This window comes from Taurulus bubalis, assembly GCF_910589615.1.
Source record: "Taurulus bubalis genome assembly, chromosome: 2".
NCBI lineage: Eukaryota > Metazoa > Chordata > Actinopteri > Perciformes > Cottidae > Taurulus > Taurulus bubalis.
Genome location: NC_136590.1, coordinates 2,432,557 through 2,460,094, shown reverse-complemented (window position 1 = coordinate 2,460,094; position 27,538 = coordinate 2,432,557). Strand labels below are relative to the sequence as shown.

Genomic DNA, 27,538 nt, shown 5'->3' with positions numbered 1-27,538 from the left:
AAAGCAGGATTCCTGGGAGTGTCTGGCAAGAGTTTGATCTTTCTCTCAGATCAATGTCAGTAGATTGCAGGGGAGCCGTGAGGCTCACATCTCAACTCAATAGTAGGACTAGACTGTGTGTGTGTGTGTGTGTGTGTGTGTGTGTGTGTGTGTGTGTGTGTGTGTGTGTGTGTGTGTGTGTGTGTGTGTGTGTGTGTGTGTGTGTGTGTGTGTGTGTGAACGCAAAAGAAAGAGACTGAGCAGAGCAAGACAGAAAACTGTTAAACAGTAGTTTTTGACCATCTGAAAATCTGCTTCATTCAGGTTTGTACAGAGGTCTTGCACACAGCTGTGAGGCTGAATGTAACAACAAGAGAAAGAACAATGTGGGACTTGTGAATACATAGATAGTCTCACAGTTATCAATAGTGAAATTAATTAAATCAATACTGAAACAGATTCTCTGCTCACATAATTAGTTTGTCCCAAATAGCATGTCATTACTCCTGAGGGTGGGCTGATGATCTGCCCTGATTCATCTGCAGCCAGCCTCTCCATGCAAGAGAGGAATGATCGCTGCCTATCGTTTATGGCCAGTTTGACTTGTTCTACAGCAGCCTTAGTTTTCTTCTATTTTTGTTTCTGCTAGTTTAAGTATAATATGATAATATTCTACTTAGCAAGCTAACAAACTGTGAGTAAAATGTAAATGAGTTTGGCCTTCTGTCGTCCATGTAGGTGATGAGCCCTGGAAGTGCAATAGCTGAGCAAGAGGCCACAGCAATGGGACCAGCCAAAAGTCAGAAAGCAGCGATGGTTGGACCTCCATCTTAAGGCCACTTCCAGCCTGAAAACAGCAAATCCAAGTGCACGTTTTTTGTGCGTTTTGATACGAAAGCCGGTAACACTTGTACATTTTTCCAAATAAACTTCCTTCGTCACTGGTAAAAGGTTTAAGCAACAAATTACTTGGTTAGGTTAAGAAGAAGGAAATACATACTTTGGTTTAGGCAACAAAGCGACTAAATTGGGTTTAAATATATGCCGTGACTGAACTACGGAAGTGTTGTTTCTGAAGTTACGTTGCTGGCTGGCTCATTACTTTTTGTAGGTATAGCTACGAAGCGCTGCATGAGAACAGCCTGTCTACACTCAAAAAAAAAAAAAGTTGAGTCAACTTAAAAAAGTGAGGCAACCAGCTGCAAAGCCTTTTTGAGTTCACTCAACTAAGGGCTAATGTGTTGTGTCAACTTATGATAAGAAGTTCACTCAAAGTGATATCTTAAGTTTGTCAAACGTAACATTACTATTCAGACCTACTTATGTATTTAAGTTAACACTACTTAAAATATTGCATTTGATAGTTACATCTACTCATGGACTTAAGTTCAGATCACTTAAAATATTAAATTGGAGAAACTTGAAATTGTGTGTTCTTGTAGATTGAAAACATACAACAGCACTTAACATTTTTTGTTGAGAGAACTTGCTTTTAACTTAAAATGTTTTGTTGAGAGAACTTCACTGCCCATTAGTTGAGTACACTCAATTCTTTGCAACTTTGCCTTCATTTAAATTAATTAAAAATGTACACCGTTTTCTTTGGAAAAGTCAACAGTTAAAGAAAACAAACTTCTTCAAACACGAAATGTTTATTAACAATAAGTAAACATTTGTTTGCATAACTATATGAACTCCAGGTGTCAACACTTGAACATAGACAGCAGAGGGTCAACATCCTTAAAAATCCAAATGGCTGCTTAAAGACTAATGACTCCAAAATCAAGGCCTTGAAACAAGCTTTGGAACATGGGATATGATGGAAAATATATACAACACAGAAGGACAATGGCATTCCCTTGAAACTGGGCTGCTTGAGCATGGCTCTGGTGCAGGTTGCAGTTTTATTCAGGAACAATTTTTTTATTTCGTTGTAACATTTGACTGTCTAGTCAGGCCGGCTTGACCCCACCATAAATATTGGTGGGAGCTATAAATGGCTTAAAAACCTCTCTTATCCATGCATCTATCCATCCATCTACTGTTTAAAACTGCAATATCTTAACAAGAACTGTTAAGATGCAAAAAACAACAATTTAGTACAAGTTATGCTTTCTTGAGCATACACAGTAACAATGCTGATTCCAATATCAGTTTATCGTTATGGGCACTGTACACTATCAACAGTGGGACAATTTGTCATATATTGCTTTTACAATGAATGGACATTATCAAAAAAGTATCGTCTGTAACAAGACAACTGCAACCTGTACATTGGCCTTCAGAAACCTTTTGGAACTCTTCCCCCCTCAAAATCCAGCCAAGACCATAGGCAGGGTTTAAAAATGGCAGGCTACTTGAGCAAACTGTTTTTTAAGGCCTGAACCCGGGCAGAGCACTGGGTACCAAGGTTCATGAACAACTTTTGAATTACTTCGAAAGTGTACCTCAAGTCCTTCGGATACTCCAGGTTGAGAGCATAGATGAGTCCAAACAAAAGGGCAAATGCAGTTGGGATGTCGCATGTATCATCCAGGACAATCCGTTCCTCAATAATCAGGGCGATGCTTAGTGTTGTTGTTGGACTCCCAGTGCAACTCCTTTCACATAAGATTCCTCCGGGTCTGTATTCTACACAAAAACAAGCATACAGAGACTATAATAAATATTCACCGCCTCTTTTGAGTTTTCTTGTTTTTTTCTTCCCATTCTGTAACAATACAATTTAAAAAAGTCAAAATACATTTTTATGCAGATTTTAAAAACTAAAATATACCACTTTCATACAAGAGTCACCTCCTACACATTAGTATTATAGTATTTAAATCGTCATAGTCTGTTAAATTAAATAAATTGAGCAAAATACAGGGAAACATTTGCTCCCACGGTACAGGCTCCCTTTAATTAGTTGGAATGCTTCAGCAGTCCAACTATTGTCATTGTCTTCTTTATTCAACTTATTATTATTATTATTATTATTATTATTATTATTATTATTATTATTATTATTATTATATTTCTTCCGTACGTATTTTGAACCTCTTCTATTCCTTCATATATTCAGCTACAGAAACCGTTCAAATATTAAAATATTCAGCTACTTAAGGAGACGATGGCAATGACCTCTTCATATTTCTGACTTTTCAAATCTTTGAATTATTAAGCTTTTTATGAAAATTGAAATGAATGGGAGCGGATGGGGAAAATCTTCAAATCCTCTTCAACTTCAAACGCTCACAAGTTCTGCATACGTTCAGCTAAAGACACAATTTAAACTTTTAAAATGTTGACAAAACCTTCAGCTATTATTCTATAATTTCATATTTTTGATATTTTTTCAAATATTCAAATTATTAAGCTTTTTTGAAAAAGAAAAATGAATGGATTCCTATGAAGAACATCTTCAAATCTGTTTAAATCTCTTCAACTTCAAAAGGTTAAGGGTTCGCCATGCTTACAGGTAGTGACACCATTTCAACTTTAAAATGTTGACAAAACCTTCAGCTATTACCGTATGATTCAGCTTTTTGATATCTGTAATAGTTTTTTAACTATCAGCGTTTTCATTTCATGCTTTTTTCCGACCATTTCTGCCTTTAACATGGGTGTGTATTGCGCCGCTCAGAGTGCGTGATGTCACAGCTTGAGTGTAGTTCCCCTGGAGGATTAGTTAGATTTTATTTTGCTTTTTGCCATCTCCTCCACAATACTAAGTCTTTGGGCATAATTTATACATCAAAACGTAAGAAATCTTGTCTCACTTCTTAAACTTGGATCGATTTAAAGCCAACAGATTCAGGCGTGTTTAAATCAGACGATATGTGAGGTGGCCTCCTTCTTCTTCCATTCGCTCCCATGTTAAATCTTGCTCCAAAAATGTCTCTCTCCCACGACCGTACCTGATTTATAAATTGCGACTAGAGACACACAAACAACATCGACGCGTTCGCAAGAGTCTTATCTCTCAGAAAATATTATTATTTTGGCGTCTTGCCTTTGAACTTCTTGAGATATGAAGCTTTTTATAAAAAAGAAAACGCACTGGAGTCTATGGAGATCAAACAACTCAGTCTCTCAGTCATGTCACAGGTGTTTTCAGTTTGAACTAATCACCGCACACTGCAGCTGTTGGTGGAGAAACAGCGCAAACGGCCGCGCGCGTGACAAGTGGGCGGAGTTTACCCAGCATTCAGTTTGCTGGTGTAATTTTATGAATGTGAAACCGTGACTGAACATTTGTACCCTGTCAGTTAAGTAGCGCCCCCTGCGCTCTCAGCTGTATTCTGTGAAAATTAAATGATCCTCTCTTCCAAGAGTGCAATGCACTATGGGTATTGAGTGTATGGTATATTCATATCTACATTCCCCTGGGTCCTAAGTCCCTCCATGTTAGCTTCTTAACATGCTACCAACTTTCTCTCTGTAGTTCCTCCCTATAACAACTCACTTATTTTCTTTGTCTCTCTCCATCCTCCCTCTCTTTCTTTCTCACTCTCTCCTGCTCTGTCTGTCTCCCCATATGTCTCTCCACCCCTCCCTCTCTCTGTTTTCTCTCCTGCTCTGTCTCTCCCCCTCTCTCCTTTCTTCTCTGTCCTCCCTCTCTCTGTCTGTCTTTCTTTGTCTCCCTCTCTTTCTTTACCTCTCTCATTTTATACCCCTCTCTCTTCCTCTTTGTCTTTCTTTCTCTCTCTTCTGTTTCGCTCTCTCCCTCTCTTTCTATACCTCTCTCGTTCAACTTTTATATCTTCTATTTCTTCTGTACACATTTTGAATCTCTTCTCCTCCTTCATATATTCAGCGACAGAAACTGCTCAGCTATTAAAATGTTCAGCTCCTTAAGGACACGATGGCAATGACCTTTTCATATTTGTGACTTGAAATATTAAGCTTTTTATGAAAATTGAAATGAATGTGATCAGATGGAGGAAATCTTCAAATCCTCTTCAGCTTCAAAAGCGTACAGGATCTGCATACCTTCAGCTACAGACACATTTTAAACGTTCAAATGTTGACAAAACCTTCAGCTATTATTCTATAATTTCATATTTCTTATATTCAGCTATATTCAGCTGTATTCAGCTATGTTCAGCTATATTTAGCTATTTTCAGCTATTTTCCGCTATTTTCAGCTATTTTCAGCTATATTCAGTTATATTCAGCTAAATTCAGCTGTATTCAGCTATGTTGAGCTATATTTAGCTATATTCCACTATTTTCAGCTATTTTCAGCTATATTCAGTTATATTCAGCTAAATTCAGCTGTATTCAGCTATGTTCAGCTATATTTAGCTATATTCCACTATTTTCAGCTATATTCGGCTATATTTTCAAATATTTAACCTTTAAGCTTCAGCTTTTTGCATTCCAACGCAATTTCAGCAGGAAATGCAATTTCTAGTTCAATAAGTGACAAAAACCTGAACTGGAGCAAATCTGCCATTAAACAATGGACAATATCATTCCAAATCTGCCAGATTCTCACCCTAAAGACTTTTAGCAGCAAAGGGTGCTAATGGTGTGTAGGTTTTTTTTTAAGTTTTATTTTCTCAAAAAGATTAGCCTTGATGCTACAGTAATATTGCCAGTATTGGCAATATCACATAAAATTAAAAACTATAAAGTTACACTTATTAAAATATTTAGATGGATTAAAAAATTAACAGTGAAGTAGAAATGAGGGTTTGATGAAAGTTTGCATTAGTGTGTTCTTGCTGAATGTGCAACCTTAATGACAAACTAGTCTTACCAGACATGTCTTCAGCCAGCCGCCCGGCTTCTCCTTCACAACGAAAGGTAGACCTCGCAGAGCTGTACACTTTCTGTGGGCAAGGACATCAGTCGTCTGAAAAATACAAATTGAAGATTAAAAATTTGACATAATAAAAAAAACTATTAAAGACAAAGGCATTATTCAAATAAATTTGGCAAAATGCTTCCAGCATGGTAGCATGCATTTCAGGTCGGCTGTATTCACTAACTAAATGAACCCATATGTTCCTACTGTACATATGGGTACCATGTTCGTGAAACCATGATCGTGAAACATTAGCACAACAACTGGGACTGATGTTTTCTTGCCCCAATACAATGTGATAAAACACCATATAGGCCTTTAATATTTAGTTATACGGTGCAACTCTGAAATGTCAATAGCCTTACTACTATTTAATTAATTAAACGTCTTAAAAAGCATTTCACACTATAGTTCGTCATGTTGTGCCTCCTGCTCCTAGGTTGGCGTAAACATGGACCCGTTTACTCAAGTGCCAAACTGACTCCAGCATTTGTCCTGACCACAGTAGAAAAGGGGTAGAACACCACATTGGTGACAGACACATTTCATGTATTTTGGTAGTTCTTAAAAAAAGTGGAAAGTAGCAACCACATCATATTTGTCAGCAAATATCCAAACCTACACATAATGCTACGCTAATATTAGTGTCACCATAACAGTACAAGATGCCTCCATTCATTCAGTCCACTTTATAATTGATGTATAGAGTCAGACTACATAGTTGTGAAAATGCCCCTTGTCTGTCCCCCAGTTTTTGGTGCCAGTTTAAATCTAATTGAGAACCCTGTTATTCCACATTCACTTCCTACTTATTGATTACCTGTTCATCAAAGTTGTCTAGAAGGATCCTCATGTCCTGCGTGATCTGTACAGCTTCATAAGTTGCGACGCGTGTGCATCCAATGATGACAGGAAGGTCTTCTTCAGGTCCACTTGTGTAAGTCTGAAGAATTCTGCACAGATCTAAGAAAGGTGACAGTTTTCATGTACATGTTATGTACAATTGATTCAAACCTTTGTTGTTGGTTCTTTCAAAAGAAGGGAGAACATTTGGCAAAATATGTTGTTAACACAAAAAAATACCAACCTGTTCTTGCAAAAACAACCCAGGCCACCTCTCCATGACAGTCTCAAGAGAGAAAACGTCCATTTATGGAGCTCCAGGCTCATTAACTGCTTTAAAAGTGATAGCTTAAAGCAGCAAATCCCATTGTGAAAAGTCTCTCTCTCTCTCTCTCTCTCTCTCTCTCTCTCTCTCTCTCTCTCTCTCTCTCTCTCTCTCTCTCTCTCTCTCTCTCGCGATACAGAGAAGAGTTGTAACGCGACCATGTAGAGAGGTCGGTTGATAAAAACAAAAATCTTTTTGACGAAGCTCAAAACGTGTTCTATTTTTAGAACGTGCCTCGCGGGTGCCTCACGTGGTCCCTGCGGGCGACCAGGTGCCCGCGGCACTAGATACCGTCCAGGTCCTGATACACCTGAAGTGCACCTGAATGCTACGCGCGGGTAATTTATGAGGGAACTAGAGGCAGTTTCGACGCCACCAATGCTAAAGAACGGAGAAGCACTGCAGCAACATGCTAGCTAACCTAGCTAACACGAGCAGTTCGTTATTGTGAAATTACACATGACGTTATGAACACGTGAAAAGTAGGCTGGGGTTTGTCACGTTGTAAACTTCTTAATGTTAACTTTTGCATTAAAAAAACAACAGGTTATCTGACTAGCCAGTTAGCTAACGCACTGAACATACACAGTCTTACCTGGTTAAGTTGTGCTGGACGTAGACGGCATTCTGCAGAAACACTTAAGCTGGCGTGGACCGGCGCGAAATTGCTATCTCATGCAGAAGTGCACATGCGCAGTGGTAGACGGATTTTTCTCTCCTCTTCTTCTTCTTCTTCTTCTTCTTCTTCTTCTTCTTCTTCTTCTTCTTCTGCTTTTACGGCGGTTGGCTTTTTTTTTTCAATCGTTCTCTCTTTATTGAACATTTATTGTGAACAGACAGACATTCAGCAGGTTAAGATTAAGATTGAAAGAATCAAATGAAATCTAAAAAACTAAGGTATCTAAATATAATAAACAAACAATGGTATCAAAAACTTAACATTTTCAGTGGATTCCACTCCTTATTAATAAAATTGACTTTTTTCAAAGGTATTTGTTGACTCAACTTAAAAAAATGTGTTAGGCCAACAAATTTGAAGTTGGGCTTTTTATAGTGTAGTATTAGTTTTTAACGTGTGGTGGCAGCGTGTCAATCACTGATTAAAGATATAAATGAGTACCATACAATTTAGCCAATCAGCGTCCTAAAAAAGATTCACCCTGGGGCCGGACTCATTTGGCCCCAGGATGCGCGGCCCCGTCTTGACAATGGCGAGTGCGAGCACTGCTCTTCAAGAAGACCAAACCCGAACTCGGTAAAATCTCTCCTCCAACACCCGTTGGAGAGAAGAACTTTGGTGGAGAAACTACAGGTAAAACACCTGGTCCCAGATCAACTGGAGCTCACCATAAGACAACAGACTGGCGTGAAAGCGAGCAGCTTCTGTAGAGATGGGGACACCAGGACGGTTTGGCTAAGCTAGCTGCTGGATGCAGTCATGCTAACGCTGTATTTTGCTTTCCATGCTTGTTTTTTAAATTGACGGGACCGATCCAGCATGGACAGATACGGGAGTAAGGGACATGAAGCACTTGTCGGAAAAATTAAGAAAACATGAGAACACTAGGACACACATGGATAACTCCGTCAAGCTACTAAGCTAGCATATCAAGCTAAGTAAATATCGCTACCCACGGACACACAGGACTGCGGTGAAGAAACACAATGAGGTGGATAAAAATGGGCACATTGTGTGAAGTTTCGTGGGGCTTTTAAGTTAGCCTTGCATGAGACAAGACTGGCTCCTCTGACAACTCTGGCTTTTTCAAGGGAGTGGTGGATGTTGTTGCCTCCCTACACACAGTGCTGGCGGAGCACCGTAAGACAGCCTGCGTTTTCAAAGGCACGTCAAAGACGGCACAAAACAAGCTGTTTGGCGGCATGCGGTCGGTTATTATGTGATATGTAAGTAACCCAATTTGTGTTCTGGCTTTAGAAACTGTTAATCAATCAATGTTGTTGTTTTTGTTGCATGTGTTTTGACTGCTTCAAGCTACAATTGTCTGGTTTCCTGTTTTAAGATGAGATGCATTTATTTTTAAGGCGGCTTGTGAAGTTAAAAAGGAAGTCGCAATGTGCGCAGAGTGAATGGCGAAAGCTACTGAAAATATGGTCAATTTTGTATACAAATTAGAAAGACAGTAACGGTATTAGCACTCAGCGGAAGAGGCTCAAGGTTAGTGAAAGTTGTGATATGATATATATATATATATATATATATATATATATATATATATATATATATATATATATATATATATATATATATGTATTGATTAGATGGCCCTACCAAAAATAATTTACACCAGCCGCCACTGGTTTCAATATACTCTGATACATGCATAATGTCCTTTAAAAATAAAGGTAAATACGTTGAAGAAAAGAGCTTTTTTGACGTTAACGTTTGTCACTTTTGCTTCTAGTTTTGGTCTGAAAGCCGGGGTAGATATACTGTTGAGTAGATGAGTTGATGGAAGACCGCTGGGCGGACTGGAAAGAGGAGGTAAATGAGTAGTATACAGGAGGGAGCCAGGAGCCACGCACACACACACACACACACACACACACACACACACACAGAGGCAGACAGAGGAAAACAGGAGGCCCGGCCTGGCCAGAGAGCAAGGGGCTATAAAGCCAACCTGTAGACTGTTTCCTCTCAACCACACACTCGATACGCCATTCCAGACCATCCCTGAACAGAATCTGGGTCTGCACCGGTCACATCATGCAGGGCGCAATGTACTGCAGGTAGAAGTGTTTACTCTGTGTGGTCCTTTGCCCGTTGGTTTGTACTGGTTTGTCACCTTGGTACCTTGAGGGCCGCTCTGGCTGTGAGTGAAAAGGATTGAGTGAAATGTAGAAACGCTCCTCGGTATATGTGCTGATCCCCTGACTCTGTCGGGACGTGAGCATACTGTCAAATCCTTCAGGCTCTTCCCAGCTGTGGATTTTCCCACAGCCTTCTGGGAAACGGTGTTCCGAGGAAGCCTTTTTAAGCTCTGCTGATCAAGCCTGCCAGTGGACAGCAATCAATCCATGTCAACCCGCCTATTATTCATTAAAGCACCTATGGCCGAGGGGATTTTACTTTTCTATTAAACCAGCCGGTCAAAAAGGGGGTACTTGACCCACTCTGAGCCTCTCTCGCTCTCTTACTCTGACACACACACACACACGCACACACACACACACACACACACACACACACACACACACACACACACAGCTGTCAGCTGTCCCTTTACACTGCGATGTGTGGGTTAGCCGCTTGCTTGTAAACGAAATGAGACTTAACCATGCGTTGGCCCCCTCCTCAATCAGTCTGGCCCGGCCTGGCTGCTGCCCTCTGATTCATGGACAGACCCCTTTACAGGACCTCCACGGCTGCCACACTCCATGACTGAGAACTATCATTCACACACACACACACACCGTAATCCCCTTTACACACTGTGTCATGTAAATAGCTTCCCCGTCGTTTTACAACAGCTGTGGGTGAATGCTAAGCTGCTATCTGCAGCTTCAACCTGGCTAACAGCAGTCAATATTTCTCTGTACTTAGAGAAGATATACTTATTATAGCCGTTGGTTTGGTCAACTATAGCTGTTGAATTTATCTTTGATCCTTTGCGATAGCTATTTATATTGATAAGCCAACTTGCCCTTTCAGGTAAAACGCAAACCCAGCCTTCCAATCACAATGGAGGAGGGGCGGGACAAATACAACGAAAGAAGCCTTTTCCTAAAACGGCTTTGTGCAAAAATGTGACGAATGTGATAGTGTATGACGTTCAAATGCCGAAACAGATTCATTATTGAGATTAACAGAGAAATCATTATCGTGTGTAAATACGTATAAATTGAATGATTTCTCAGTTTTCCAATAACCACTTGGGAAAACATAATTAACAATGATTGTGAGGAATCATTAACAGTAATCAGTGATCATAGACAGACAAGGAAGACTATATATAATTTGAAGCATGATGGTAGCACTTCACTGCTCAGACTTAAAGAGGTATTACTGAAAATACAAAGAAATACAGAGATATACTGTTTGATCATTTTTACAAAACAAGATTGTCGACAGATTTCTTTTCCCCTTTTGGATTCAAACGGGAGCCGGATTGACCGGTGAGGACGACGACATAAGGAGCCACAACAAACTGCTGATGCTGGAGTGATTCAGTGAGTACAGTATGATGCAGCGTTATTTCTCAAATCAGGGCTTTAAATGGTCATCTGTGATGGATTTTGCAATTTTCTGGTCTAGCCGACCACTCAAAGCGCTTTAACACACCATTCACGCACTGATGGGAGGGGCTACCATGCAAGGTGCCACCCGCCCATCAGGACTATCTAACATCCATACCCATGCATACGCCGCAGGCATAGCCTACGGTAGCAATTTGGGTTTAGGTGTCTTGCCGAAGGACACAACGACCGAACCGCCGATCCTCGGATTGAAGGGCGACCCGCTCTACCACTGAGCCACCCCGTTGTTTATGCACCAGTTCTTCAAAAAATGCAAATCGCGATGGGGGATCTAATTGGACAGGATAACACTTGATCGGATGAGAGAAAAAGTAGTGAGACTAGACTGTGTGTGTGTGTGTGTGTGTGTGTGTGTGTGTGTGTGTGTGTGTGTGTGTGTGTGTGTGTGTGTGTCCTACCTGGCATCCTGACACCTCTATTTCCCAGACATGTTGTTAGGATGCAGGGAGAGATTAGCATAAACATACTGAATTTCCCGTGAACAGCTTTGTCAGGATCTGTCGCTGCCGCCACAGAGCACCGGTCATTGACCTCCAGACTTAGCCCCGATCACTCCTCTGGACAGGAGAGGAGGAGACGGACAGGACGGAAGACGTGGGTGGAGGAGTGGATGTAAACAGGGAGAAAGGTAAAACACACTGAAGAGAAAGAGAGGATGGAGGTGGATGAGAAAGGAGAGATAATAGACTAGGAGAAAGGAAACAAAAGAGGGTGGAGGAGAGGCGTATTAATCATGTAAATTTACAAAGAATTTGAATTATATATTTTAAAAAAGAACTGTAGCGGTATGCGTTGCCAGTAATATATGTGTGTAGTTACACGATTGTGCCTTAGGGTACTCTTTTTTATTTTATTTTATGCTTTGTCTTTCTTTTGTTTGTCTTTTTATTTCATTTTTATTTTTTCTCTGCGGTTGCCCCCCTGACCTGAATTGTTGGATTAACTGTAAATGTATTTTACAAAAATACATTCATTTTACAAAGCAAAGAGTCAGGAATGGAGGAGAGGAAAATGGAGAGGAGAGGAGGAACAGAGGGGAGCAGGGAGGGAGAGGAGACGGGAGCAGAGGATTAGATGTGTGTCATCGTGGAGTGATCACACACAGCCCTCATCCATCACAGGCCCAACAGGAGGGAAGCCCTGCTGTCTGATCGGCCACTCCGCCGCCACTAGCTGAGAGACACAAGGACACCGAAGAGAGACAGAGAGGAAGAGAGAGGTCCTGGAAACAATCAGGAACAGAGTTGTCTGAATTGTTTCTGCAAAATAAATTTTAAAAAACGTGGAACTTGGATTCCCGCAGTTACCTTTCCAATCGGGTTCCTGGGTCCCCACAAGGAACTGACTGATGGCCCGGGAACTACGAGGATGATGCAGTTCTGAATAATACGGGGTGATTTACGGCACGCAGGTTCACGAGGAACTCCTTCAGCTCCGACTCCAGCAGGGAGGCAAGGGAAGCAGGAGAACCAGAACCAGAACCAGAACCAGGACCAGAACCAGAACCAGGACCAGGACCAGGACCAGGCGGCAACCTCCGGTTCTGAAGCGTAAAGCCAATGCGTAAGTGCTGCAAAGCCGCCTTCTGTCTTCTGGCCATCAGGGGGCGACTCCTATGGTTGTATATAAGTCTATGCTTCATGTGTTCAAGCTGCATTCTTTCTCCTGACCACCAGGGGGCGACTCCTCTGGTTGTATAGAAGTATATGCTTCATGTGTTCAAGCTGCATTCTCTCTCCTGACCACCAGGGGGCGACTCCTATGGTTGTATAGAAGTCTATGCTTCATGTGTTCAAGCTGCATTCTCTCTCCTGACCACCAGCGGGCGACTCCTATGGTTGTATAGAAGTCTATGCTTCATGTGTTCAAGCTGCATTCTCTCTCCTGACCACCAGGGGGCGACTCCTATGGTTGTATAGAAGTCTATGCTTCATGTGTTCAAGCTGCATTCTTTCTCCTGACCACCAGGGGGCGACTCCTCTGGTTGTATAGAAGTATATGCTTCATGTGTTCAAGCTGCATTCTCTCTCCTGACCACCAGGGGGCGACTCCTATGGTTGTATAGAAGTCTATGGTTCATGTGTTCAAGCTGCATTCTCTCTCCTGACCACCAGCGGGCGACTCCTATGGTTGTATAGAAGTCTATGCTTCATGTGTTCAAGCTGCATTCTCTCTCCTGACCACCAGGGGGCGACTCCTATGGTTGTATAGAAGTCTATATAAATGACTTTACTTCTCTCTTGATTTATTCCCTCAGTAAACATTGTGAACATGAGTTTATGTCTCAATCGCTTGTTAAAAAAATAAAGTAAAAAAATCGTGAAACGTTGAATGTCTTAAATATCTGAATGAATAGGTTTTTTTACATTGTGCCATGACACATTTAAATCAAATCACGACGCAGGAAACAGAAAACCCAGGCGAAAAAAATATATAAGTATATTTAATCTTAGCATACTTGCTTATTTTGTACTTAATATATTTAAGTTATGTTTAAATAGTATTTAAGTACAACTTGAAGTGTATTTAGTATATTCGTTTGTGCTAAATTGCAACAACTTAAAGTATACTTAGTAGAATTATTTTAAAGTGTGTTAAAAGTGTAATTTTAAAAATGGATGAAAGCGTGACTTTTGTATACTTTTTATACATTTGCAGTACACGTCTTTGCTAGTATATTTGCAATATACTCCTGGAAATGTAAGTATATTTTAAATAGAAAAAAGTATATATATGTTTTGCCTGGGGAGGTGTATGATATTTCAGTTGTCCAGAAGAGAGCAGCATAGACCTACCAACACGTCTTTTAGCTTCCATGAGGAGGCTTTTCTTTTTTCAGATGACTCATCATTACTAAAATGAAAGCTCCAAAGGTCATACACAGGTTTCTGACAATGTTCTTTTCATGTGTTGATTAAATATTGTGTTTTGCTACCACAGGTAAAGTATGACTCAAATGCAAATCGCCACATGGGTGCTTCTCGTGTTATTGTAGCAATTCCAGAACCCACAGATCAGTGTGTGTGTGTGTGTGTGTGTGAGAGAGAGAGAGACAGTCTTGTCTGCATGTCAGGGCTTGTAACAGTCCCCTTGGAATCACATGGCGCCATCTACACTCACAAAGATGCACACACAACTCTCTGTCTCATGGCAGAGGCGCTGAGGTCAGGTGGAAATGGACAGGTTCACATTTAAAGACAGCGGCGTGCTGGTGGGGAGACCAATTAACACAAATGAGAATAACAAGTCTGATAACAAATTAAAATGGATCAAATCTGGTTTGAAGGAGAAATGTGAGAATTTGTATGTGTGTGTGTGTGTGTGTGTGTGTGTGTGTGCGTGTGTGTTTGAGAGAGTGCTGGAGTGGATGTAGATGAGTTTTCTCAGCGCTGTGGGGGAATGGGCTGCGGTTGGCTAGCCCGACTGCAGACCGCTCTGTGGAAAAGAATGACTTTTTAAATTACCCATACATCACTGTCACCGCAGCACAGACTCGGGCGACAGTGCTGCGATCGCATGCACACTCACACACACACACACACACCTCGTCTCGCTCCCCCTGCTCACTCAACAAACTCAATCCCATGTTTACAGACATGCAAACACACAGCTTTGCAACACAAACCTGAACACACTCGTGTATAAACGTGCAGAAAGGCAAAATGTGTAAACTTGAACCCTCTAATACTGGAGCAACCTCTCTACAAATACATACCTGATTCATAGACTTCATATACACATGCACACATGCTCATTTAAGTCCTACGAGTGTAACTGCCGAACCATTAGCAGATGGGGAGACTTTCTCCACACCCCTCTCATTCCTTTCTGCTTGGCATTCTCCTCCTCCTCCTCTAACGAGCTGGATCTTAATTGCAGGTAATTAAACTGCTCGTGGCTTACAAAGCAGGAGAAGGGCTAGCTCCATATGCGTCAGCAGTGAAACACTGAGACATTGCGCCACCGAAGGCTAGCAGGGGTCACACATTGTCAACGCTGGATTGATGTCGCTTTGGGGATCTCTTTGGTTCTTCTTCTCAACTCAAGTTGTAATTAGAACCTCAGGAGATGCTGAACGCAGCCGTACGCCCGCGTGAACGGCACACGCCGCTATCTGAGCAGATTTTAAACGTGCTAAGTGTTTGATTGCCGCAGTTGATATGCAGCAGAAGGATGAGGACTGGGAAATGATGGAGGAGCAAAGCAGCGTTGCTGCACAGACACTGGCTGTGACGCTGGAGGCCTGGTTGATGCCTTACAAATACTGCCTCCCGGAAAAGTGGAGGAAACACAATATAAACTGTTACATAAGATGTATCCCTCTAATCTGATTTACAGATGAGGATAGTTCCTGTTCCACTGCCATTCTCCTTCTGCATCAGATCCTCTTGTGCTTCCACCTGACGGTTAGGAATCTCCTGCTTAGGCAGAGCAGTAGAAAGGCTGCAGGCCCCTTACTTAATCACTTAGTGCTTCATCCAAGCCACCACCCTGCAATTTGATGGCTCTCAATATGCTAACAGCATAACAATGCTAACAGCGTAACGATGCAAAGTACAGCAAAGTGCTGACGGGACCAACAGTGTTTGCCTGAGGGTTGGCGCTAAGCTAACGCGACGCCGCCGTCATTCGGGTCGACGTTATCAGGTGTAACGAAGGTATGAGCACAGTGCAGAGCGGCAGCCATTAGCTACATTCTTACATGCACTTATATGCACTAAAAGACTCGCACTGCCTTGTCAACAAAGCAAGGAGCTGCATGGTCTCCTCTATCCAATATCACAACGAAACAATGGCATTGTTAGCCCATCATCTTGCTGCTGTCTCGTTTTAAATATGATTGTCTCTCTACCTTCAGTTCATCCGCGCTGCCGTTACGCACCTCCCCATCTCCGCCCAATCGTTGCAGGTCCATCATCTTCATCAACTCATCATTCTATCAGCCTCATCAGCCACCACCAGGTCTGGGCTCCGCTGGGGGATTCATCTTGCTGCTGCTCTGACAGACGCCCCTCCATTACAAATAATTAATATGATTCCACCATCCAGGCGGATAAACTTCTTCAACTGGGTGTCAAATGTCCCTCTGTGTCAGTTGATAATGGACTTCTTGCAGAGGAGGGGTCACTGGTTATGAACACGGATAAAACCATGGACTGTTTGGTCTCCACTACTTAGCTCACTTTTCACAAATAACTTGCCAGTGGTAGCACTTTGGTTTGACCCACCCATCCTCCCCTTCCCTCCACCCTATGTGGACTTTCTCACAATTTAAATTGCATCAGTTGCTCTGACCGTCTAGTCATATTGCAGATGGGTTTGCATTAAAGTAAGTTGAAAGCCTGGTGCATCTCATACAGACGCTGCAGGGGCTCTCGGTGTGTCGGTATCAGACACCGTGAGGTACTGACCAAGCCGCTGGAGTGAGACCCGGTTGCGGCAGCAGAGAGGCTCTTGGGAGGTAGAGCTGGGTGTCGTCTGCATACAGGTCGAAACCAAGGCTTCAGCAAAGGAGAATCTGACCAAGCGGTAGTGTGTACTTGATGAAGAGGACACCAAGGAGGCATCGGGAGTGATGGGCTCCGGAGGATAGGCAGATGTTCGTGGATTTAAAATGGCTTCTCATTTGTGCGAGGAGAACAGTCATACATCTTGACCTCTGATATCAACGGTTATTAGGATAGTGCCAAACGGACTCCAAGATGGTCTCTTCTGGGTTTTCTCTGAAACGGGCCTTTCCTGAAGATACAGATGATCGGATACGGATGATACCATCCAGGTTTGGAAGCATTTGGCCTCAAGTAGCAACATTCTTTGTAAATCCTCTCCAATAAGGGAAGTCAACCAGCTAAATGTCTTAGCAGGTGTGCTAAATGATGAATCCCACTTGATCATCACTTGAAGGCGTGTGGACGATTTATTTCACATGAAATTGGAGAGCTGCCACCAAAGAAAGTCTTTAAGAGGAAGAAGAAATCAAGGTACTGTTAGCATTGGAGCAACAACGTGTTGACTGAAAACAAGAGGATCTGTTCTTGTCTCGGTAACAGTCCTCTCGGTGCCAGTCTCAGTCAGTCCCAGTAGACAGGACCTCACAACAAACCTGAATCCACGAACATGTCATGCATATGGATGGGACTGCTTCATGTCGCACGAACAGCAGCGGTGATCTCGTCTCATAGATTTAACATCAGCCTTGAACCGAGGCAGTAGAGAAATGGAACGCTCCCTCTGTCAGGTTGCATGATGGACAGCCGTGGAGGTGTATTTGAACTGCAGGGATCCCATGGGTTAATGAAGGAGCCCTCAGGTGTTAGCTGAGCTGCACCGAGATGGGATGCAGCACTTACTCATTTGAGTATGATACTTTTCTTGTCAACAAATCCCATCAATGAATTGATCCAACTAAAGTCCTTCTATTGTTTGGAGTGTTTCAAACAAAGGGAGTGGAGCCCAGAAACACTGTGAACACTGAAACACTGTGAAATCAGAGTTGGGCCGCCCTGTGGGACTATGAGCCAGTCTGTGTCACAGTCTGTGTCTGTGCCCAGAGGCCCTTTGACTTTTTGTCAAGACTTCTTGCATTGAGTCTCCTTAGAGGCTTATACTAGTTCTAATGTGTCAGTTTGGGCTTTTCTGTTACGCTCCTTGTTTCATTTGTTTGTGTATTTGTGATATAACCTCAAAAATCACGTCTGGTTTTACTTCCTAGCTTCTGTGTTTTCCCACCTCTCTGATGGTCTGCTTCACCTGGATTTGTTCCACCTGTGTTTAATCATCCTGCTCTGCTTGCGTGTTTCCCCAGTGTCGTTGTCAGTTTGACGTCTCTCCTTGAGAAAGGAAGCCTGTAGTGTTAGTTTACCTGTGTTATAGTGTTCCTGGTTTGTTTTTGATGCATTTTCCTCTGCTGCCTAACTGCTCTTGGACTGTATCCCGTTTTGTTAGCGTTAAATCTTTGAACACAACCTGCTGCCGCCTCATCAGTGTTGACTGCGTTTGGGTCAAAACCTACAAGCTCATAATCGTGACATCATGGACTGTTGATGTCTGACTGTTGTAGGAGAAACAAAGTTCATGTAGTCTGACCTTCCAAGTTACCAAAATGATTGTGTTCAAATACAAAGTTGTTTCTTTCTAGTGTTTAGGAATCCGGATGTCTCAATAAGTTGTATCCGCCTTCTGAGACCCATGTGTTGACCTCTCTTGGACACGCATTAATTGGGTATGACTGGAAGCCTGAGACCCTTGAGGATCCAGGGAGCTAAATTATATTCATGTGTGATGAAGTTAGGTCCCATAGTAGCCATTTCACAAAAAAATTGAACTTGGCCGAACTGTTTAAAATGACCTTTGGGCTAATCACAGGCTCATGGAACTTTACAACCACAAACTAGAGACTTCATGCATTCAGAGGATGTATGTTTCATTAGATATCGACAATAAGTGGATTTCTGAGCAGTTTAAAGAAACTTTTAACATCCAATTGCTGAGAAAGTTTGAAGAAATGTCCAAATGTCAAAAGTTTTAGGTACCAAATCACAGCATGACTTTTTATATGATGTTCCTCAAGGTCTTGCTGTTTTAATGTGGTATTTTTTAGTGATATTTCATAGTTCCATCAATTCCAGCGATCAAAATTGGTTACATTTGTGGCCAAGTCTGTATGACAAATGGCATCAACCCAAAGATTGTAACATGGGGATGGCCATCATGTACTTGGGTCATAATGTTAAAAGCCCTTAAAAACGTTCAGTTTTAATTTCATTTTTGATTTACGACACACGCTCCTGAGCTGGATCTCAAATGAATCTTCAGTTTCCCAGCCTTGTGTGGCACATGTTGACCTAAAGATCCACCACTAAAAGACAAATGGGTCCATGTGGGTGTTTAAGGGCTACACAACTGGACAAATCCTTTGACTAAAGTGAATCCAAAACAACAATGCTCTGTCTATTCTCACGGGTTTCAACAGAGAACTTGTGTGTCACGAGACAGTTTTACAGTCGGCGTCATGTTTTTTGTCACAAGAATAAAATCTGGTTTTACTAATAATACAACCAATAAAAAAACATCAGTCTAGTTAAAAATGCTATTTAATGCTGGACTGTGTAGGAACAGAGGATAAACCTGTTTATTTTGAGTACAAACATAATGTGAGTCTAATAAACTGTTGTAAATTTCTCTCCACTCAGACTGGCACTTATACTGCACCTCATTCCAAGTGAGGCTGTTGAGAGAGGTGGCACAAACCAGCCCAGCTTTCAGTGCATTTTGAATGAAATGCTCTGAAGATATGGGATTGTTCTAATCCATGTGAGAGAAAAAACTAACATGTGACTCACTGTCTGCATTTGTTTGATGTTTTATGATTCAGAAACAGCATTACAATATTTAACAGATTACGATGTGTGCTTAAAGAGCCTCCATATACATAGATAAACCTGCTTTGTATTGATCTATATGAACATATGGCACTTTTAAAGTAGTAAACATGTATCATATGGTGAGTAATGTGTATACGTGTCATATTCTGCCACTTATGAGTGAGTGTTGTCCTAAAAAGAGTGAACCAGGGAGAAATTGGTGATTGGAGGGTGGAATGAATATACTGACAGCGTAGAATACTTTCCTGACGGCCTGAACCTCAGGACGGATCCATGGAGTGCAGCCTCCACCTGCTGGTCCTGACAGCGTATTGTTAGCCTGACTTGATGGATTTAGAAAGTGTTGTCCTGGTGGATGATCGTGGCTTTGGCATTGGTTTTGACTGAGAGATTGGGTTCATTGTGGCATTTTGAAATGCAGATGAATTGACTCTGTAATCGCATAAAGTGATGTGGCAACAAGTAAGCTGGGTCTCACTATATGTCATCCGTCAGATCACTGATGGTCCATCTTTCCGGCCAAAGCTTTCAGAATGATGAAGTCCTGCCGGGAAATGTCCAGTTCCTTGGATATAAACACTAAATAAGTCGCTAAAAATGGCAGTTTGGTTACCATGGTGGTATAATTGCTATGTAGCAAGTAGCCTCTTCAGGCTGATCTTGACTGAGAGGAATGTCCAAAACCTGAAAGTCAATTTAAAGGAATGTTGAGATAAATCTCCTGTTGATGGGTAACTTTATGCATGCATGAGTCCCTGTATTGTCCCATCAGTCAGCGACTTTCGGACAGGCGTGGGTTGTGTTCAGAACAGGGAGTCACTCCTCTTAAATTGTGTTACACACAGCTGGACTAGAAGCTATGAGTGATTGTGTAGCTGGGGGCATCCAAGGGCAAGTTGGTGTTTACTCTCAGCAGCTCAGATTCTGCATGTCCTCCCTGCAGCAGCTGCAGTTGCATCCAAGTCCAATATCATGGGGGTCCTGCAGTAGTATGTAGTAGACCCTGTCTCAAAATCTAGTTCTAAACTACTATATTATCATATTTGCACATTATATTGTGCACCTATGTGCATAAAACCAAACAAATCCATGAACTATGAACTGACACACTTCCTGTACAACAAAACGGCACCTGTCAATGACTGCCGGAGGGAAAACTAGGTTTGTATTTGATGTATCAGAAATACTTTAAATCAAAGTCTGCATGGCCACTGTCAACCAACTGTAACCTATTTATTTTAACCCAAAACATGGTGTTTTACTAAACCTAACCCAGCAGTGTTGTTGCTTAAACTTAAATGTAATTGAGAATATTTTATTTTATTTATACTTAACAGGGACAATACAGCCCTATGATAGTAGCAGGTATGTAAAAACAATGAGGGTACGTAAGGCGAGTGTCAATTTTTGGTTCAGAGACTATTTTCAATGTATCCTTGATTTGCAAAACCGTACGTTGGGATATTTTCACTTTGGCAACTGAGTGTTTCTGCTGTATTCTAGAGTAATAAACCTCATCCAAGAAAAGAGTTACATCAATGTATTTTTTTAATTTTGTTTTATGAGTTGATAAGATAAGATGGCGCATCTATGGGTGTGAGTGCAGATAAAGCCTGGGGTTATCTGCCTCTGCCATAATCAGACGAGCTTCAGAGCCAGGATGTGCAGTACTCTGATAACAGAACAGCAATTGCTTAAAACTGTAAGTTGCACAACTGAGAGTGAACGGATCACAGGAGGAAAGGTCAAGGAAGCAGGAACGTTCAGCACAAACACCAGTGTAGTGTGCAGTCTGAGAGTAAATCCTCTGTAATGCTGCTCTTCCTCGCCGTCCTCTGCCTCATCGGCAACTCTTTCTGTGCGGTTATTCCTCCGGGATCCGGGGCCACCAGGAACAAGCTGCTGCTCATCTCCTTCGACGGTTTCCGCTGGGACTACGACAGAGACGTGGACACCCCTCACCTGGATCAGATGGCTCGGGACGGGGCGAAGGCTCACTACGTCACACCGCCCTTCCTCACCATCACCAGCCCTGCACACTTTACCCTGCTCACAGGTACTGCAAAAACAATCTCCAGCTTGTTAACCTGGTCGAAAAAGGTTGTTAAAAGGTTATGGATACACAGCGTGGTCCAACATTGCTGTAATCCTGCAATTTTTCCCATGTGGGACTAATAAAGGAATATCTTATTTTATGAAAAACCTTAATCCACAAACCAATGACTGATTTCACTGTCACTACATCCACTTATTATAAACTGTATACGTAAATATGTAAAGGAAAGTCATGATTCAGATCATACTGAACTGCATGCATGCAGCCTGTGTACGTACATGTCAGTTAGACATGGAGAGGAGACAGATATCGTTAAAACATAGAATTGTTTGGATTAAATTGTAATAGAAGTGAACACTTTATTGACAGAGAATTAAAGTAAGATTTGCAGTGCAAGACATAGGGAGAGTGACCATAACCATAAGCAGTCGTAAAACATCACTTAAGTGATAACTTATCACTTTAAAGATGAAGCCTGATAAAAGCATGGCCACTTTAATGCAAGATTATATTTGTGGTGGACCACATTCTACTATCAAGGATTCAGATCTATAAAACTATTTATTAGGCGTATAAAAAAAAAGGCTTTTTAACCTTTTTATCCATATATGGTCATATTAAGCACCAATTCATCAAAAAATCTATCAATTTCTTCGTAATTGTTTATACAAATCCCAAGGTATATTCTATAATATGTGTGCTTACATGCTTAATCTCTATACTTTTGGTGTGTGGAGGCGTAGTCCTCTGTATTGCTCTACCTTTGACTGGCTGCAGTCCTTTTAAACCCAAATGACACCCAGGGGCTGTTCCATTGGTGTGTGAAAGGGTGAATTAGTTAGATGGGCAGGTACCCTTACATGTTAGTGCTGCCATCAGTGTAAAATGGGTGTGAATGGTTGAATGACAAAAACGCTTTGAGTGGTCCGAAGACTAGAAAGTACAATTCCATTTATCATCTACCATTCTAACTCTGCCGAATTTTTTGGCATTCCAATATTATGCGACAGAATTGATTAAAATGTATTTCGTAACTGTACTCCACTCAAATATCCTGTTTCACTGAGGAAGACTCACATCACAGAAGCTAAAGACACGAGAAAGTGTGCAACAAAGGTGTGTGTTCTATATAATATAATATAAAAGACAGACTCAGGGCCTTGCTTATATTATATTTTATTGAGAAACCCAATATTTTGCTGTGGCATCATATAAACTGTAATCGGATGTGTTGTCCCCTAGTGTGCAATCTGTTCACCACTACAGGACTTGTTGTTCTTGTACATGTTTTCATCTATATTTCCTCTGTTCATAAGGACGTTACATTGAGAACCACGGAGTGATCCACAACATGTGGTTCAACACGACCACTCAGGAGAAGAAGCAGTACTACATGACTCAGTTTGTGGATTCCTACTGGGACAATGGCAGCTTACCCATCTGGATAACAGCACAGAGACAGGTTCTTAAGATCTATCCAACTTGTTGTACCTGCTAGCTCAAATATGCTCTGTACGAAAGACTTAGGGCCCATCTAGTGTCTGCTTTTAAGCAACGTAGTGAGACATTTTTTTATATTTCGATGCCAACAATATCTTGACATATCCCTTTTATATCAGGAAAATCAAGAAAAAATCATGGTATAAATCCCCCCCCCCCCCCCCCCCCAAAAAAAAAAAAATTCTTAGTATCAAATTAAACATGAAAATCAGGGCTACAATAATATACAATCCCCATTTACAACCACTAAACACAACTCAAACAATAAATAGGATTAGGGGTTAGGGTTATTAGGGTTAGGGTTAGGGTGTGGGCTTAAAGGGTTGACAATTAGCACATCACCACTCTAACCACCACCATTGTTTCATTGATTAGCATCGACCCTTTGCTTTATATTATCTATTTGGGCTACTATCTAGTTGTTTGATGTTTTTTCCCAATGAGCACCAACCTGAGGATGCTTGGCCTCACACATTGAAAGGATAAGCTTGTCACTGCTCAATCCGACAGCCGTAGCATTAGAGCAAGGAGGCCAATCCTTCTGATACAACACATACGGTGATGAAAACCCATCACTCGCCCGCAGCTGTGTATGCCCAGTCATTCTACTCCCACCGATGGGCTTTTCGGCCTTTGTTATGATTGTGACTGTCTGAACTATAAAGCTCAGGATAGACAAACACGGCCATAAAAAACTTCTCCTCCATTGTCTACAGGGATGTCACCAGTAAAACAATTTTAAAGATGAAAATGCTATTTGGATACAGGCTCTCATATATTATTCTTGTGTGTGTATATTGTGTTTTGTATTCTTCCAGGGTCTAAAAGCAGGTTCTCTGCATTTCCCTGGCACAGCAGCAACGTACAAAGGAGAGACTGTGAAGTTTAGGCAAGTGGAACCTCGTTTCTATGATCATTCTAACGAGACAGAATGGAAGCTGAACATCGACAAGGTGGTTGGAGAGTGGTTCCACCAACAGGACCTGGACTTTGTCTCCTTGTACTTCGGAGAACCAGATTTGGCTGGGCACAGATACGGACCAGATTCCCCAGAACGTCGTGAGATGGTCCGGCAAGTGGACCGCACGGTGGGCTACATCCGGGAAAAGATCCAAGACCATGACCTTACTGAGCGAGTCAACATTATCATCACTGCCGACCACGGGATGACTACAGTTCTGCGGGGTGGACTAGTTGAGGAAATCATCCTCTTTAAGATCCCTGGCTTTAGCTTCAAGGATATCAAGTTCCATCTGGTGGATTATGGTCCCGCTGGGATGCTGCTTCCTAAAGAGGGGATGCTGGAAAAGGTCTACCAGGCTCTGAAAGGGAGCCATCCTCATCTCCATGTGTATAAAAAGGAGGAGATGCCAGCCAGACTGCACTACAGTAACCATCCTCGACTCCTACCCATCATCCTCTTCGCTGACCCTGGATATGTAATCAATGGGGTAAGAAAACGGGCACATGAGTCAGTACATTTATTGAGACAATAACCAACCTAAAGCTTAGAACCACTTTGTGGCCAGAGCCAAAAGAACGTGTAGCTCAATACATTGTTCATTGTTTACATTTCTACTACATTTCATTTGCTTGTTTTCTCTCCAAACATAGCTGTTCCCAGTGCAGTCCAACAAAGGAGAGCATGGCTTTGACAATGTGGAGATGGACATGAAGCCTTTCTTCAGGGTGGTGGGGCCTGATTTCCAGAAAAACCTGGTGTCTGGGCCTTTTGAGACAGTTAATGTGTATCCACTGATGTGCCATCTACTCGGGATAAACCCTGAAATCAACGATGGACACTTGGACAATACCAAACACATGCTGGTTCCGAAGAAAAAAGGTACATTTCAGATGTCAATTATTTGTGAGTTTGTCTCACATCTTCTCTTTTTCGCAAAACGAAATCATATAACTAAAACTTCTGCTCCGAAATCGTATGACTAAAAGATGAAAACGAGAAAAGATGTACAACACATATAGTATGTGATATTAGGCCCCGCGTTCCTGAAGACACCTCTATTGGGGATGTAAGTGAGGCCTTGCCTGTATACATCTGTCATCCTTCAGTTTGATAACCGCTCTTCACCGAGCTCCGATGTGCAATGGGGCAACCAGGTGTAGTACCTCGTTCCTCTCCTTCAGAAAGGGAAGTTATAGTCATAACAAATGGTTCCCCTCTCAGTTTATTCACTCTGTAGCATCAAATATAGTCCACGCCCTGCAGAGCAGCCAACGAACCAGTCAAACCTCCAAGCACTCTAGTGCATCGTAGACACTGTCACATCCACATTACAGCCACCCAGCACCTTGTTGACTGGCCCACTGACAACCATACAAGAAGGCCCCACACTCCCAGCTCACTTAGGAGAGTTGTGAATAAATATTCTGCAGTTTGAATTATGAATAGCTGGCATTGGTAATCGTTTAGTGACAATTACAATGCCGATGACCAAAGGCTCACCTGAATCGGGGACAGACCCTGTTCATCATTCATTTGGGCCATGGGTGTGCTTGACCATCCATTCTCAAAGGCGTGTCCTGGTCTGTCATGGATAAGAACCAAAGGGAGTCTGCCCCGCCGAAACGATCCCATATTCAAGCCACCGCCAAAGGGTGCAACCTCCACTCTCGTACGAGAGAGACTTGGAGACCATGGCCGGTCTCTGAGAGACTTATTATACTACTGCGATTAATTAGAATGTTCATTTCCATGAGCCATGTCTTGCTTGTCATGTTAGCCCGCAATGCTCACGGAGATAATGACAATCTGAACGTCTCTAGTGCACAAGGTTGTACCTTTTTGACACACAGATGTGTGTTTGTTTTGTAAATGTCTCTGTGTGATCAGCTCCCTTGCTACGTTTGTGGGTTGTGACTGTGGTTTGGAGTTTAGTTGCACCTCGGTGTTCCTGTTTCTACTCTAGATATCAGTTTTTTAACACCACATCGTCAACGCTTTTATCTGTTGAGCAGTGAAACACCTTTTACGCTGTGTCAGCACAGTTTGAATGGTCACACTTGCTCATCGCTCAGCTAGCTGCAAGTATTCCCCACATATTAACAAGTGGTCGAAACCCAGAGTATGGCAGGTCAATATGCAAGAATTGTTTGGGCTTTTCTGTATTTATGATCAAAGCAGCAGGTGCAACTGTCAGTCACCTCACTCTGCCAATGAAAAATATACATGAGACTTTTTTTATCCAGAACCAGTGGTACCCAAAATAGTTACTCCCACCTATCTAACTATAATACACTAAAAGCTCCACATGGAATGTGCCAATTGTTTCCATTTTTCCTACAAAAAACAAACTCATCCATTTTATCTCATGACTGATAAGGAACAGATAAAAGCCATTTGATGGACTTTTGACTTGACCTGACAGGAAACCGCACTGTTATCACTGCTCTCAGATCCAGAGAGCAGATAGAGTGGCAATATACTGCACAACACAAGATAACAAACACTACAAACAAGTTAGTGTAAGTAACTTTGTCTAGACAAGAGATACCCATCTGATACCGATAGACATTAGCTGACCATGATCCCTCATCTTGTATGACATTATCATCCAGATGGTGTCTTTATATACAGAATGGAAGATGTGTTGGGATCCTGAAACACTGTGATAAAGGCATCATCTTCTCTGTCTGTGTCTCTCTCTTCTGTCTGCAGATCCAGGAGTAAATGTCCAGTCACAAGCGGTTATCGGCTTATCGGCAGTGACTGGGTTTCTGCTCCTGGTGTTCACAGTGACCACCTCCTATGCGTTGTTCAAAAGGAGCCGAACAGAAAGGAGGTAACACGCTGTCATCACGCTATGAACATGTATTATTATGTGTGTGCTGCCCTCTACTGGCTAAGTCACCCATATCCATGATCATTTAATAGAATACTATACAGGTCAAAGATTGCTGTTCCTTCACAACAAAAAGGGGGAGTTGGCTAACTATTCATTCCCAGTTCTGTTATCTTTCTCACTTGTACCTCTCTGTGGTCTTTTTCTTCTTCTCTTTCTTCAGTTATGAACGAAAACATTCTGCTGGTGAAGAACGAAAACATTCTGCTGGTGAAGAACAGAAGGACGTGAAGCAAAGCAGTTTTTGAAATTCAGATTGATGTCTGGGTGGACGGAGGTGTGGGGGGCACAATGTTATCCTAGTTAAAGAAATATTTTCCCATAAATAAATTAAAATAACATACCTTTTTATTGAAGGTCACAGTGAATACGTATGTCCATGTCCATGGAGGCAATGACCTGCTGGAATGATATCTCAATTAGGTGTCAAATAGGTATGTTTTTCTTTTAAAATGTCCGACAACTGTTGACTATTGTGCAGCCTTTGTAGTGCTTTATTGTTGACTTATGATTCATGAT

General features: G+C 41.9%; 1 protein-coding gene across 1 annotated transcript; it reads left to right on the top strand.

Moving 5' to 3' along the window:
* Positions 1-21,496: 21,496 nt before the first annotated feature.
* LOC306753340 (ectonucleotide pyrophosphatase/phosphodiesterase family member 7-like) lies at positions 21,497-26,963 on the top strand (the record flags this gene model as incomplete). Its single annotated transcript, XM_079237211.1, has 5 exons — positions 21,497-21,659; positions 22,976-23,121; positions 23,978-24,610; positions 24,774-25,002; positions 26,836-26,963. Exons 1-5 carry the CDS (start codon positions 21,575-21,577, stop codon positions 26,961-26,963), a joined length of 1,221 nt encoding a protein of 406 aa, XP_079093337.1. The 5' UTR covers positions 21,497-21,574.
* Between the last annotated feature and the right edge of the window lie 575 nt (positions 26,964-27,538).